Raw genomic sequence first — 16,328 nt, forward strand, 5'->3', positions numbered from 1 at the left:
CAACTCAACATCACCAGAGTTAGAGATCGGTACTATCAACGTAAGAAGCCTGAATGGCAAAGAAATGGAGCTAGCTGAGGAATTAGATAAGTACCAGATCGACATAATAGGAGTGACTGAAACAAAAAAGACCAAAACTGGTGAGATCTTTCTGAGCAATAAATACAAAATGTTATATTCAGGCAATGACAATCAAGGAAAAGAAGGAGTAGCCATAGTATTCGACACAAAATACGAAGCTAATCTTCTTAAATGGCAGTCAGTCTCAAGTAGAGTAATGTGGGCAAATATGAGAATGGGGAACTGGACAATGAGACTTATTTGTGCCTATGGTCCCACAGAAGATTCTACTAAGGTAGAAGTGGAGGAACTTTTTGAGGCTTTAGAAAAAGCAACTGACACAATGAAAAATGAAAAGTTGGTCCTTGTTGAGGATCTAAATAGCAGAGCAGGAAATGATTGTGAGACATACAAAAATATTTGGAAAATTTGGAGAAAAGAGCAAAGCTAATAATAATGGAAAATATCTGTTGGATTTCTGCTCAGGACATGGACTGGTTATTACTAACACCATGTTCCAACATAAAAATGTGCACAAATTCACATGGAGAGAAGAGGCAAGAAATAAGAAAAGCCTCATTGACTATGTTATTGTTGATAGTGATGTTTTTTTCTCCCTTGTGCAGGACACCAGAGTGTACAGAGGATTTGAAATTAAGTGATCACTATTTAATCTTGAGCAGAATAAAATTGAATTTCATATTAAATTTCCCTGGTTAAACAAGGCCCCTGTGTAAAACAATAATTAGGCCTTATTTTTAAAATACTGTTTCAAATCAGAAATGGCCATGGTTATTCTTATACAGAAAGACTTGCTTTTCCAGCATTCAATTGAAATTTACAAAATTAGTAAGGAAATGAATAAGGTAAATTATAAGGATATTTTAAAATTTTCCCAGGAATCACATACTGGTCACAAGGAGATTAGACTTAAGAAAATATTCTTTTAGTGAAAGAGTAATAAACTAATGGAATAAACTTCTGGTAGGTATCATAGCAGCCAATACCATAAATTCAGTGAGGCCCTAGACAAGTATTTGAATTTATTTTTGTTTTTTTATGTAACTCCCGACCCACAAAAGATTGAGAACCTGTAATACTTTAGTACCATGAGTGTGCTAAGGATTTTTTCTGTTCTTTATTAATTTTATATAAATTATTTATTTTCAGTATTTTTTTATTTCTGTAGAATCTGGAAATTCTGATCTAGAGACTGAACACAGAACTTTTTAATAAAGCCACTTCAGACCTCCAGTAAGTGGAGTGGTGTTCTTACACAGCATAATTAAATTTATCTCCTACCTAAGTACAATCACAAACATCCATCTCAAGATTGAAACACGCAGCCTGTTAGTTGGAGTAGATATGCTAACCACACTGCCAACCAGGCCAAGTGACTAATTTAGTATAACTTGGTATTCTGCACAGTTTTTACTTAATTACAATACTTTTATTGGGAATGATGGTTTATTGTTTTAAGTACAATACCTTAATTGTGAAGCATATATTTTTTTATTTCTCTGGAATACTATTTTTATTGCTAGTGGTTATATGAGCTGTCAGATATTTCGCTCTTGAGAATTTGGTTAAAATAAATAAATAAATAAAAAGCATTATCATAGAGCATTTTAATTTCTTTTTTTTTTTTTTTTAATATTCTCCCTACATTTTAGTAATATTATATTTTTAGTTGTCTTGAAAAATTTCACAGTGCTTCATATGAGAACTACACCATATTTTTCTGTTATTTTTCAAAAAAAGGCTTCTGTATCACCTTTAGAGTATTTATTGCTTTGATACTTGTACCATAACATTTCTTAAAATTCACATAATAATACAAGAAAAGGATGAATAATGTAAAGAACTCCAGTCCTACATCATCAATGGAAAACCCGAGAAATCTGGCCTTGTATAACATGGAGTAGATACTGCCCACAATATCCTATGGTTTGAAACAGGTCACTCCATTATCTGAACTTGATTCAGAATGACTATCACTTTCAAAAATATGAGAAAGTCTTATTCTAATTATATATAATTAAAGTTTTTTTAATTATTAATAATAGAATTAAGTAATAGCCAATATTCCTATGTTTCCTCAGTTTTTTGCTTTGCACTGTTTTATGTATAATATCATGCGTCATTTAAAATTAGTCTGCTGTTCTAGTTCTGCTTTGTATTCTATTACCTATTACCACTGATGATGATCTGTAATATTTCAGATCAAAATATATAGCTTTTTTAATAAATATTATTCATCCTTTTCTTGTATTATCCTGTGAGTTTTAAGAGACACCTTTATAGTGCTTCCAGAACAGTGAGACACTGTTCTTGGAGGTGCTTGCTGTTGTCAGATTAGTTTTTTAGTGTATTCCTGTAAAATATCACCAAATCTAGATCAGTTCTACAATTATGAACATTGAGATTGATATTCTGGTTGTTTTATGCTTTTGAAATAATTTACAACACAAGGTTTCTATAAAATAAACATTTACATAATCATGTAATCCTCTCTGAGAGGAAGACTTGGAGAACATTTCAAGTAAATATAAGTGTTGTGCTATTTTGTGTAAGAATTAGCAATACTGTTTGTGTTTTGGTATAATTTCATTTATATTTGAGCCTGATAGTATAGTGTTTGTGGAGCTCTGTAGATTATTAGTTATGTTTTTCATGAAGTTTTAGCTCACTAAAAATTACATGAAAAATATAACAGACTTCATCTTTATAAGTGTGACATAAGAAGATTGAGTATAGAGGGAATGGGAGAGGATCAGCTGATAGTGAGCAAAGTGGTATGGAAGCAAAATGGCAGTAAGAACGATGTCATTACATCGTTGTGCAGAATAAAAATCAAATATGGTTAATGGTATAATTATTCAAGGATGGTTCATTGTTAATTCTTATTTTAGATTTAAATCTGTAAAAAATATATTATAAATATTTAAATGTTTTTGTTGTTTTTTAAATAATACATCAACATTGAACAAATAATGCAGAGTAGATTTTTAACTAAGCTTTCACATCCAAATTTCTGCATCCATCTGTTGTTATACCATATTGTGTTTTTTCAAAATTATCCCAAATTCTTTCATTTAGAGATTCTGAACATCAACAGCTGAATATTTTTTCCATGTATATGAACTAATCCTAAATTAAAATTTTTTGCATCTTCTGAATGAACAATACTGAAATATATTTTATTTCCAATACTGATCCACTCATCCAAAGTTAGACCTAAAATGGTGATCCAATTCTTGTAATTCCTTAACTTTTGATATTTGATCTTGTTTTATGTTCATAGACGTCCTAAATTAACCTTAAGATATCTGAATGGGTCTTTTGTAACACATAATTCTACTTTGATATTGATGTGCATATATAAAAGAACTATTGGAAATTGTTCAAATTGAGATTTCATCCTTGGCAGCCAGTCTAGATATGATCTCACTTAATTTTACTGTTTTACAAAATTTTAAAATTGATTGATCAGCCTTAATATACTTTTGAACTACTTGAAGGTTTCATATTTTTATCAGCCCTTCCTTTAAAATGTGATTTATGCATATGTTCTAAATGTCTTATCAGTCCACTTCAATTCCTTATATGAAATCTGCTTTGAACAATAACTGCACTGGTGCTTCTTCATATTTACATTTCTTAAAATGTTTCCAAACATTGGATTGTTTTATTTTCATTTTGAAGCTAAAGTGAAAATATTACAATTATAATTATTGAAGTATAAAACCGTAGCGCAACTGGAAGAATGATGGTATGTTGCAGCATTCGATTGGAAAAGGTCTAAGTTCGATTCTCGTTATGATGGGAGGAATTTTTATATAGGTTTTTTTCAATTTAAGGTGAGTTAGCAGATCTCATATGGAGATGGCTGGGTTTTTTTTTCTTGAAAACTTGAGTTTTTCATTCCACATACAGACAAATCAGCCTTCAGAACACACAATTTACAGACAAAAAATACTAGTGATGGTGGTAGTGGGCAGTAGATGGCATTGGTGGGTGAATTAATAATAATAATAATAATAATTATACGATGGCACCAGAACTTCTTTATTTCTACAAGTTAAGGTCCTCTTCATCATTTCCATAATCTGATATGATATCTTGTGCAAGATGACCTCTGAACTTCAGATCCTTGTCCACCACCACTCCAAGGTCTTTTACAGTATTTTCTCAACTTTCTCCAAACTTTCTCCAAAATAGGTAACATTGTTACCTACCAAATTTCATAATCTTACACTTTGCAACATTGAATTAACAGTTCTATACTGATGCCCACTCATAATCTAGTCAAGTCCTCCTCTAAGGCCACAACATTTGCTTGATTTCTCATCTCTCTCTCCCCAAAGTTTTGCATAATCTGCAAACCGTTGTATATCACCAGAGGAGCTTGCAATGTTTCAGAACATGAGTTTACAAGATTTATATGGTTTGTCAAATGAAAAAGATGACTGGAACATACTGTCAATAAAATTATGGATATCAATTGTGATCAGTAAGAGAAAGTCTCCATTTATATGTAGGAGGAAGTGCATGGATGAAACTCCAGAACCCTGGGATTTTCATGGTTTGGAGAGAAAATCAAAAGGCTTTAGCAGAGTATATGAGAATACCACTGTTATCAACCCAAAAGTGGGTTGATAACAGTGGTATTCTTTGTGCTTGTCAAAGGGAGGTTGCATTTTGCAAACTTGCTTTTATACTACAACACAGTATGTATTGGACAAGAGAGATGCATATATTAGATGTTGCAAAGGCTTTTATAAAGATTAGCTTTTATTAGATTTTGCAAAGGCTTTTGATGGATTGCCAAGGTGGTCACTAATGTGAAGCAGATGGGAATGGATGATAGACTAGTGAGGATAGGTGACTGGTTATCAGGCTAGTATCAGCAAGTTATGTGTGCGTGTGTTGGGAGGAGCACGATCTTGAAAGAGGAAAGTCACTAGTGGTTTGCTGCACAGATTAGTTTTAGGACCATTGTTATTTTATTTGTCTATTAATGATATTGGGATGGGTTTAAATGGTGATATACAACTGTTTGCAGATTATGCAAAACTTTGGGGAGAGAGATGAGAAATCAAGCAAATGTTGTGGCCTTAGAGGAGGACTTGACTAGATTATATGAGTGGGAAACAGTATGGAACTGTTAATTCAATGTTGCAAAGTGTAAGATTATGAAATTTGGTAGGTAACAATGTTACCTATTTTGGAGAAAGTTGAGGAGATACTGTAAAAGACCTTGGAGTGGTGGTGAACAAGGATCTGAAGTTCAGAAGTCACCTTGCACAAGATATCACATCAGATTATGGCAATGATGCAGAGGACCTTAACTTGTAGAAATAAAGAAGTTCTGGTTCCATCGTATAATTATTATTATTATTATTATTTTGTGACACCTCCAAGGAGTCCAAAGATTCATTAAGAGAGGGCACCTATTCTACAACTCTCCATCTCCACCACTTAATTCACCAATTAAACCAACCACTACTATCATCATCTACACCAATGCTATCTACTGGCCACCACCATCACTAGTATATTTTGTCTGTATGTGGGATGAAAAACCCAAGTTTCCAAGAGAAAAAACCCTGCTACCTCCATATGAAATCTGCTAACTCACCTTCAATTGAAAAAACCCATATAAATCCTCCCATCACAACAAGAATTGAACTTAGACCTTTTCCAATCGAATGGCATAACATACCATCATTCTTCCAATTGCGCTATGGAGGCATGCTGTATATATGGCACACCCATATAAGTCCTTGTTCAGGCCTCATATGGATTATTGTACACAGATTTGGTTCTCTGGTTTTCGCAGTGATGAGGATATATTGGAAAGGGTCCAGAGACAACCATCTAAGATTGTAACTGGTCATTGAGATGTGGGATATGAGAAAAGATTGAGGGAATGCAGTTTACAAAGCCTTGTGAATAAGAGGAAGAGAGGAGATATGATTGAGACATTTAAGTTGGCAAAGGGTTGTTACCAGGTTAATGTAGAAGAAATTTTTCTTAGAATGGGAGAAGGAGGTAGAACAATGGGACTTACCCAGAAGCTGTATAATGAGGACATGAGCAGGTGCATAGGGAACAATTTCTTTGCATAGAGAGTTGTTGGTGAGTGAAATGTGTTGCCTGACATTATGATGAATGCATATATATTGAATGAATTTAAAGCATGGTTTGATGGGCTTTGTGTGCAACAGTGTTCATCTTCTGCAGTGAGTCTTTTGACTACATGGAAGTCTGGTGTTAAAATAATAATAACCTTTGGAATTGAAGTTGCCTTGGTTTTCACTACTTAAAAGACACAAACTCTGCTCATGAGCCCATGTTTGCCTTTTATTAGCGCATCAGTTAGGTTTCACTAGCCTAGCAGCTTCTTTGAAGTGTTGCTTGTAGTTCTCATCACAGACCAGGCAGAAACCTAAAGAGAGCAAAAGTCCTCTGAATACCTTAGCAGCTCTATGTCAGAGAGATAAATTCATCATAAGTTAATTTTCGACATGTGCATAAACAATTACTGAAGTATAGAGCTTCAGTTTAAGTTTTTGACATAAAATTGCTACCATATTGACAGGATTTTTGCTCTCTTTAGGTCGCTTATGAGAACCATCAGTTTGAAACAGCTGCCAGGCCAGTGAAATCTAACTGAAGCACTAATAAAAGTGATGATATGGGCTCCAAGCAGAGCTCGTGGCTTTTAAGTAATGGAAACCAAGGCAACTCCAATGCCAAAGGTTGTATTCTCATAAGCTTTCTGGTAAATTTCATACTTTTTAAAGTTTCTTTCTATATTTGACTATAAAATATGGAAGGATCTATAAAATCCTCTATATTTACATATTAACATTATAAAATTAAGAAAAATTAATATTATAAAATAATTTTTACCTTACCAATAAGTTATCAAATGTGATTCAAATTTAAAAATAAAAATGATAACTTCACTATAAATTGCAACATAAAAATCTGTTGGCTACTGTAGTGATTTTTTTGTTTGTTTGTTTGGCATTCATTTAACTAATGAGCTATCTGATAAGAGGAGTAATGTTGTGAAAAACCAACTCAGAGCAGATAAGTGTAACAGAAATGTCTACTAAGTGTGACTGTTTTGTTGCACACTTGATTTATAGTCATATGTCATATAATGATAGTACCATATTATATTTATTGCAGTCATTGAATAGTTTCATTAATTTGCAATAAAATTTTATCTGTTTATAATCTATATGATACAGATACAATACTCATTTTACTAAAATTAAAAATTATAATAAATTAGACACTTTTCTGTTTCAGGTTTATTAATTTAAATGTATGAAAGGTTTCAAATCTTGAGTTGTTTTTGTCAGGATTTGAGATACAACAAAAGATTAAATTTCCTGGGAATTATATATCAGGGAATTCCCAGGACAGACATTCTAACTGTGTGGTATCATTAAATGAGAGCAGGAAACAAGGAGTGAATGAGAAGTGTGGTGCAGGCACTACACCTGATCTGGAATAGCAGACCATGCCATGGATATAAATCACTGAATCCAATAGGGGAAAACTTCCCTTTTATACAGGAACAAATATAAATCAAAGAAATTATTTCTAGAATGTGCCACAGCATTCATAAAATCTGAACAGATTTAGCTGCCTCACTCTACCTAAAATATAGGAGAGTGTTATCCATCACAGCACCCATAGAAGATGTCAATTAGGATTATAAGATCCCACCTTCATACTCTGTCCATGTTTGCCTTCTTTCTAATTTGCCTGTGTAAATAGACAGGTCTTTTTTTTTTTTTTCCTTTGAACTTCAACATGATTAGGATGTACGAAGACAGTTGATTCAGAGAATAATTATGAGGTAAATCGTAATAAAGGAAAATGGGAATGGGCCAGTGTGGAGAAATCATAGCTGAGTAATGGCATGGATAAGACTTGTTATAGACCTAAAAATGAATTGCTGCATTTCTTTACATTAAGGAAGATGCAATTGTTTTAATGATCAAGTTTTTTCACTGAAAAATTGTTTAATAAGTGAAAAATAAATTGATATCCTGGTGGGAATAGAAATGGAGAGATAACAGTGTTTTTTGTGAGGATAGGAAGGACAAGAAGGTAGCAAAAGTGCAGTTGAATTATGAGTGCACAAAGCAGAGATTCAAAGGGAAAATAGTAACAACTCACTCCCCTCTTGTGACCTAATTGGTTCCTGGAAATCCATTGTCAAGTGAACCATTATAATTAAACCCTAATATATTAAAAATGTTATGGGATTTACAGTTTTAGAGCTTCTTAAATAAAAAATAATAATAATCTACATGTAATTTCTTTTCAATTCGATCAATTTCCTATAGGATGACAAGACATTCGTGACCATGATAAAGATCTTTGAGCATCATTCAAAATTTGAATCATCACTTTCCAAATTTCTTAGATTTTGAAATCACTTTTTCCAAAGCTGAATCTTAGTCTTTATAATGTAAACTTATAGATAAGGTTAGGTTATTCATACCATATTTTGGATTCTCAAATTCAGTTTTCCTCTTTGTGCATATTTATGAGAACAAAAAAAAATGTACACAGTACCACAAATCATTTTAAATTAAACTAATAATAAATGAAGAGTAAGGCAAATTAGAAGAATTTGCTAAAGCTGATACCCCTCTAATACCCTCTAATACATTTATGAAGTGATTTGCCTGCAGCAACTCATATGACAATTTTTTAATGCAAATATATATACAATATATCGTCAAGAAACTTAATTATTGGGGAAAAAATAAACCATGTTGATTCAGTCATTAGAAATCACTCATCATTTATTCATGTAGGAAAAACTCATGGAGTTAAAAGCTATTAGATGAAAGTGAACCAGGTTGCTCTGTTTTTGTGCCAAATGGTAAATGTTAGATGGTTCATGAGCCCCTTCTTCAAAAAAGAAGTTTTCTTATGTATTACCAAAACTGTTTCCTTAGTCTTCCTCTTCCTGTGTGTGTGTGTGTGCGCGCGTGTGTGTGTATGTGTGTGTGTGTGTCCGTCCGTCCATCCGTCCATTAGTTGGCCTATACAGAGCAAGAACACTGAATGTAGGTGAAGGTGGATGTGTCCCAACCATCTCAGTTGATTTTTTTAAATTGTTTCTGTTAGGGGTCTTAGCTGGTTTTCTTCAAGAATGACAGTATTAGGAATGTGATCTTGCCATGTATATCCTAGTATTGTTTGAAGGCATGTTGTCCTAAAGCTACTGATGATGTTAACTGCTCATTGAGAAGCGATGTTTCATGTCTGAGCACCATATGTAAATATGGCCTGACTGGTGGTTTTCTATAGACAAATTTTGGTATTTGTGATGATGAGATTGGATTTCCAGATATTAGTTAGATTTTTATGGAAATGAAGAGCTTTGTGTTTTCTTTTCACTATGTCAATTACAGTATCGATGTAGGAACTAAGGTACTGAAAATCCTTTACTTTAAGAATGTAAGAATGTGGTCATTTAGCCTAATATTTCCTTCTATTCTGTTCTTTGAGACTTTAGTTTTACTGCTGTTGACCACCAATCTGATCACTGCTGCATTTTTACATAATTTATCTAAGTGGTTTTCTGCAGTCTTTTGGGCAGAATGTTAGAATCAATCAGTACAACATCATCTGCAAAATAGAGACTGCTTATGTAAATTTGTCCTGCTGAATATTCAAGAGTTATTCCATACTCATTTCCTGTGAGTCTGAATACATAAGGATAATAATGAAAAGATATAGTGCCAGAGAGTCTCCCTGAAGATTTCCAGTGGAAATAGGGAAGCTCTTAGTCATCTCTCCATTAACCATTACCCCAGCTTGATAGTTATAGTTCTGCTATTGATTTGATTATTTTCAAGGATATGCTATAATAACTGAGAATTGTGAACATCCTTTGTCTATTGAATGAATCGAAAGCTTTTGGAGAAGTCTATGAAGTTTAAGATCAATGGAAGATTTTTCAAGAGTGCTATATTTCAAGAAATCTGCTTTATTTTTGAGCAAAAAAGTTGTTACATGTGGTTCAATTTGAACTAGAAATCACTCATACTAGTTGAAAATTTATTCTCAGTTGTGCTGTGTGGTCTCAATTTCTTGACAATCTACTATGGATATGGGCATCATGATTGCCTTCCTTCTGTGGCTCAGCATTCCATACAGTCATAATAGAAGTTATACTGGTCATAAAATTGGAGAGTCAAAAAAACAGGTGATCATAAAGTAGAAATCTGCTGCATGTGGTATGAAATGGAAGGATGGAATATTTAGTCAAATGTTGCTATAAGCCAGAGAATATATGTAGGGGGGGGGGGGGTTGTGATGAAGAAATGTACAGACAACTCAGGTTAGTGAGCAAGAGAAGAGTGATCATTATGGATAAATACCTCATGGAGTCAAAGACTCATCTGGGAGGTCCTTTTATCACACACACAGCTCATCATACCGTGCCTTGAACACATTCAAACTCCTTGCAGACACCACACTCTCAGGCAAGGCATTCACAACTCTGGACAAAAAAAACCTGCCCCTCACTCCCCTACTCACACTCTCTTTATACAGTTTCGAGGGATGACCTCTGGTTCTCCCCCAATCTCCCACTATTTTCTGTAGAACTTCTCCAGCATTGATCCTATAACAACCCCTTACCAATTTGTAGGTCTCTATCATATCTCCCCTGTTCCTCCTGTCCACCAGACTCTGCAAATTACATCTTCTCAATCTTTCCTCATACTCGACACTCCAATTTCTTGAGTTCCTGACAACTATCTTAGGCAGTGTGTAAAGGAGATCACAAGAGAGTCTAGTCTTAAATCTGATCAATCATCAGAGAATATGATCAAATGGGATGTTACATCTTCCACTAGTTTGAGAGTGATTATAAGGTGATCTCTTGGATGGTAGCCAGCAATATGAGGACTTTTGTGAGAATACAGAGCAGGTGACTATGAAAAGCTTAGGAGGCAGCTATGAATTATGACATGGAATGAGGAGTTAAGCAGAAAGGAGATAAATGCTGCTTGGGACACTGATTAATAGCTATTTAACACAATCAGTGTATGTGAATTTATTTCAAAATACTGAATAAGCTTCACCAAAAGACTGAATAAGGTAGGTGTCAAATGGATAAATGAAGAGATTAAGCATGCAGCTAGAGAAAGAAGGCACTGTGGAGGCAGTACAATTTAAATAATGATAATAATCAGTTGCATGAAGAGACAAAAAGCAGGCTAGAAATGTGACTTGGGGTGGTTTGGAACAGCAAAACTGTAGCATGAGCAGAAATTAGGCATTCACTCCAAAAACGTTTTTAGAGAGTTCTTTTTGATATGTGGCAAGTAAATAAAAAAAATGATTATGGTAAGATGATGTTAATGGATGAAAATAACAGATGTAGCTGCAGAAGAGAATAAGTATTCAGTGAGCAATTCATTAGGGTAATTCATCCTCATCAGTATGACATCATGAGAAGCTTGAGTTTAGAGGGAATGGGAGAGAATGGACTGCTAGTGAGTGAGCAAGAGGTATATGTGCAGAATTAAGTAAAACTTGATGTTAATAAGACAGTAAAACTTGATGACATTACCACTTGTCTTAAGAGAATATTGTAGAGAGTAAATGGTAGCCTTGGTGTATCTGTTTAACAAGACTCTTGCAACAGGGAAAGTATATCAAGTGAGTGAAAAGAAAGTAGAATTCTTTCACTTTATGAAAGTGAAGTGGAACAATTTTACTTTCCACCCATTCGATATAGATGTTTGATTTACTGATATACTGATGGTTTACCCTCTTTGAACTCATTTGATAAAACTGATGCTATAAACTATATGCACCAACCCAAACTACTTGAAGTTGTGGTTAAGGTATTGGAAAGGTTGGTGATAGTTGAGCAGCACTGTCTCTGTGAATGGCCAGTATAGGTTGTTAAAGGGAGGTCATGTTTTATCACTTAAACAGGGCTTTGTAATTTATCAATTAAACTGCTTTGTAAACAGGGTAAGGTATGAATTTTCTGGTAAAAATTTGTAATTTAAAACTGAACCAAAACAATAAATTTTGAAGTTGAGAAGGCACTATTGATGTTTTTCTTGAACATGACCAATCATAGTCCTTTGCAAGGATATCAGTGTATTGTGCATCTCCCTTGTCCAGTGTACTATAATATAGTGAGAAATGCATTAGACAAAAGTGATGCACATACATTGTACACTTAAATTTTGCAAAGGCCTTTGATAGATTGCCAAAGGATGGGTAACTAAATGGGAATGAATGAAATTAGATACTAGATTATTGAGTAAGATAGGCATCAGAAAGTTGTGTATCTGGGGAGTAGATATCCCATAAGAGAAAAGTCACTATGGTGTGCCATAGGATTTGTTTTGGAACCATTATTGATTACCTGTATATTAATGATATTGGGACAGGTTTAATTGGAGATATGCAGCTGTTTGCTGATGATGCAAATTTGTGTTGATGAGTCGAGTAGATGTTTGAGCTCTTCAGGAAAGATCAGAATAGACTGTATGACTGTGGGAAAGTGAGTAGAGCTTCCAGTTAAGTGTAGCAAAGTGTAATGTTTTGAAATTTGGCAGGGAAGAATGCAAAGTATAAAATTGGTGAAAAAATTTTGAAGGAGGTGGAGGAGATGATCTGTAGCATCCTTTACATGCTACAGATACTTGTTCAAGAGCATTTCCTCATTTTTAAACATCAACTGACTAGTATGTAAATAGAATGGAAAAACAATACTGAATTTAAAAAAAAAGTACCTTTCTCATAAATACCTTGGATAAGTCTCCATAGTATAACTATGAAAATTTTAATATTTAAATAGATTTTGCATCTCATGTGTGTGTGTGTATGTTGTATTTGTAAGTCATGCAATCTATCAAATATGATTATTCATCAAAAACCTGTTGCATCTTTAGGTTAGATTTATCATTATCCATACCTTTGAAACTGAAACAATAGTTTCAGTTTCAAAGGTATGCCAGTTTATGTACATAGACTGAATTTTTCAATTTGCATTTATTATTACCTTTTTTAATGCACAAGATTTTTTTTTCTTTGTATAGCGTCTTCCTTAGAGACCTCCAAGCCTATAGCAGTACACCTGAACAAGTAGGGCTCTGCTTTGTAAACAGGGTAAGGTATGAATTTTCTGGTAAAAATTTGTAATTTAAAACTGAACCAAAACAATAAATTTTGAAGTTGAGAAGGCACTATTGATGTTTTTCTTGAGCTCAATAATCCTCAGAGAAAACAAAGAGCAGAGATGGATGGAATGAAAGATGAAATTCTCTCACAAAAGGGATCTTAGCTCGCCTTCCCTCAACATGAGTTTACAAGTCACTGCACTTGTTCACTCCACTTAGAATACTGTTCACACATTTTGGATGGTGCACCTAAAACCTCATTAAAAATTCTTGATGCTGTCCAGAAGAGAGCAATTTGGCTCATAGATGAACCTTCCTTTATAGGCTCACTTCAATCTCTATCTCACAGGAGCAATATTTCAGCTCTGTGTCTCTTTTACTGGTACTTCCATGGTCACTTCTCCAGTGAACTGGCAAACATCATTCCTCCACTTGCTGTTAGGCCTGTTAAAACAAGAGCAGCATCTGTCCAACATCCCTTTACAGTATGACTGCAAACTCATTGTACCTGCTTCTCCTCTTCCTCATTTATTCCATCTACCTCTGTCCTCTGGAACAGCCTTTCCCCATGTGTTTCCCAACAATTTCAACCTAAGCTCTTTCTTTCTTTCTTTCTTTAAAAAAAAAAGAAAGAAAAAAAGAGGTGAATGAGAAGTTAGATGTTGACTCAGAAGCTGCTTATATTTTTTGTACTGGACTAAGGGAAAAAAAAGGAGCAATGATGTGATCAGTTTGATGATCAGCACAACCTATGAAAATACTTGTAGAAAGCACATAAGGCAGAAGTGAGTCTATGAAAAAAAAAAATGTCATTTATTAACTAGATTCATTATTATGGACAGTAACAAGCATTTTCATGAGGTATTTGTTATATCATCCCAAATATGAGAGCAGTATTCTACATTTGGATGGATTTGGGATTTATATAGTATTAAACAGTTTTATATGAGTAGTAGTGCCTTGAGCAGAAAATGAGACCAAAATTTTTGGAGGCTAAAATAAGACAGTTTTGTTTTGGTACTTCTAAAATTCACAACAGTGTTCTTCTCACCCCCACTTGAGAAAAAACAAGGAGATTATGTGTAAGATATTGATTCTTGAGGAGCTTGTAATGTTTCAGAACATAAGTTTACATGATTTATATGGTTTGTCAAGTGAAAAAAATGATTGGAACATACTGTCAGTAAAATTATGGATATCAATCATGATCATTAGGAGAAAGAAGTGCATGGGTGAAACTCCAGAACCCTGGGATTTCATGCTTTGGAGAGAAAATATGAAGGTTGGAAGCCATCCACCATGACGTGGTGAATGACCATAGAGGAATGGCAAATGATGGTAAAGAGAGAGAGAATAACAGACCATAAGATTGTAGCTAAGTAGGCCTCTAAGCCAAACCCAATCAAATGTCTTGATGAAGTTAAGAGCAACACACACACAAGGTTCTCCAAACCTTTCCAGCAGATCCCTTAACTCACTATAGATCAAGAGTGATGAAGTCTGTATTATTAGTCAGTGATTAATTGGCGGGACTCAAGGTAGTAGAAATGTAGTTGTTTATGACCGCCATTATTTTTTTCATACACATTTTGCTTTATAAAAGCATAACGAAAAAAAATATAGAAATAAGACATCAATTCAAAGATGTGTTAATAAAGGTATTAAAATTAAATCCTTCATAATAGAATGCAATCACACAGTTTTGCCAATACATCTCACTGCTCCAACTTCAAACAAATTACTGCATGAATACAGTTTACTGAATAATGTTACAGCACTACATGCTTGTCAAAGAGAAAAAGAGAGAGAATGGTATGAGGTTACAACTCAAGATGGATTCTGTAGTGATGTTTTTTTGAATTTTGACTTCTTTTTTTTTTTTTTTTTGGATGCTCTGAATTCCATGTGCCATGTACAAAAAATTTGTACATGCCTCTTTGGTCATATGTGCCATGGGTTTGCCACCCCTGTACTGCATAGAATACTTGATAATCCAAGCTAGTCAGCGTTCTTCTGATGTCTTTTTGGCAAAAGACCAGAGGCTATGGCTGGTATAGTGGGAGGTAACTGCCTTGTCATCTGTACTGATGTTAGAATAGAAGAGTAATGGAAGAGGACACTTTTATCTTTGGCTGCTGTTACAATGGCACAAACACAGCATGGGAGAGCAAAGGTTGTACCAGATTGTCTTAGTGAGAGAACAAAAATGCTTGACTTCTTGAGTGGGAGAAACAAGTTTCTGCCTCTGGCCCCTTCAGAGTAGGGATTGGATTTGTTGATCTTTCAAAAGCTGCACTGTTGAAGAAAAGCTAGAGTTTTTGCATTGAGCCACTTGTGATATGTGAAATGTGTTCAGTTATTTGGATCAAGAGAATGGAAGCATTAATAAGATCGTGGAAAGGAGGAGCGGAAATTGAAGGTCATTCCATTGGGTGCCACTGTATTGCCAAAGGACATGAGACAGAGTGGCTAGATGAGACAAATTCCCAAGAAAAGGGAAATGATCTCACTGTTGGTTATTTCTTCTTCTTTTTCATTATCCGTTTTCTGTTCAGTGTTGGACAATCCTCTCTGCCTCCCCTCCCCCCCCCAAAAAATTCCTCTACTCTTCTCAGTGTTGAATTTTTCTATTCAACTGAATTGCAATTTTATCTTTTAATAGACTACCATTCTACTCTGCACACTGCAAATCACTGAATCATCATTCAACACAGCCCTGTTTATTCCTGCCTTACTGGTATCCTTCACTCACTCTCTCTTTTCTTGTTTCCTCTTGTCTCCCTCGATCCTTTGTTCCTGTACTCTATCAACTTCATCTCCTCATTCCCTAGTTTTCCAATCTTTCATCTTTTTCTCTCATTCTAATGACGTTTGATAAATTCTACTATTGTTCTAAGGGCATCAGTTAACATCTCAAATCTTCTAATTTCTTCCTTCACCCTCTTCAACTCAGTCTTCAGGCCTTTCACTCTCTCTCTCCAAGCATCCTAACCTTCACTTGACATTCACCAACATAATCAACACTGTTCATCAGAAGTGCTAAATTCCCAGTCATACTTGTACACCTTCTTC

General features: G+C 34.4%; 1 protein-coding gene across 1 annotated transcript in view; it reads left to right on the forward strand.

The window, feature by feature from the left end:
* Window positions 1-16,328, forward strand: part of LOC150094948 (guanine nucleotide exchange factor DBS-like) — a 500,966-nt gene that overhangs the window by 316,935 nt on the left and 167,703 nt on the right. Inside the window, exon 16 of the mRNA XM_090411335.1 lies at window positions 13,176-13,245. Within this exon, the coding sequence (XP_090267461.1) occupies window positions 13,176-13,245 (70 nt within the window). The remainder of the gene's footprint in view (window positions 1-13,175; window positions 13,246-16,328) is intronic.

The sequence above is a fragment of the Typopeltis vanoorti genome, chromosome 21, assembly GCF_054136105.1.
Source record: "Typopeltis vanoorti isolate ZY-2024b chromosome 21, IOZ_Tvanoo_1.0, whole genome shotgun sequence".
NCBI lineage: Eukaryota > Metazoa > Arthropoda > Arachnida > Uropygi > Thelyphonidae > Typopeltis > Typopeltis vanoorti.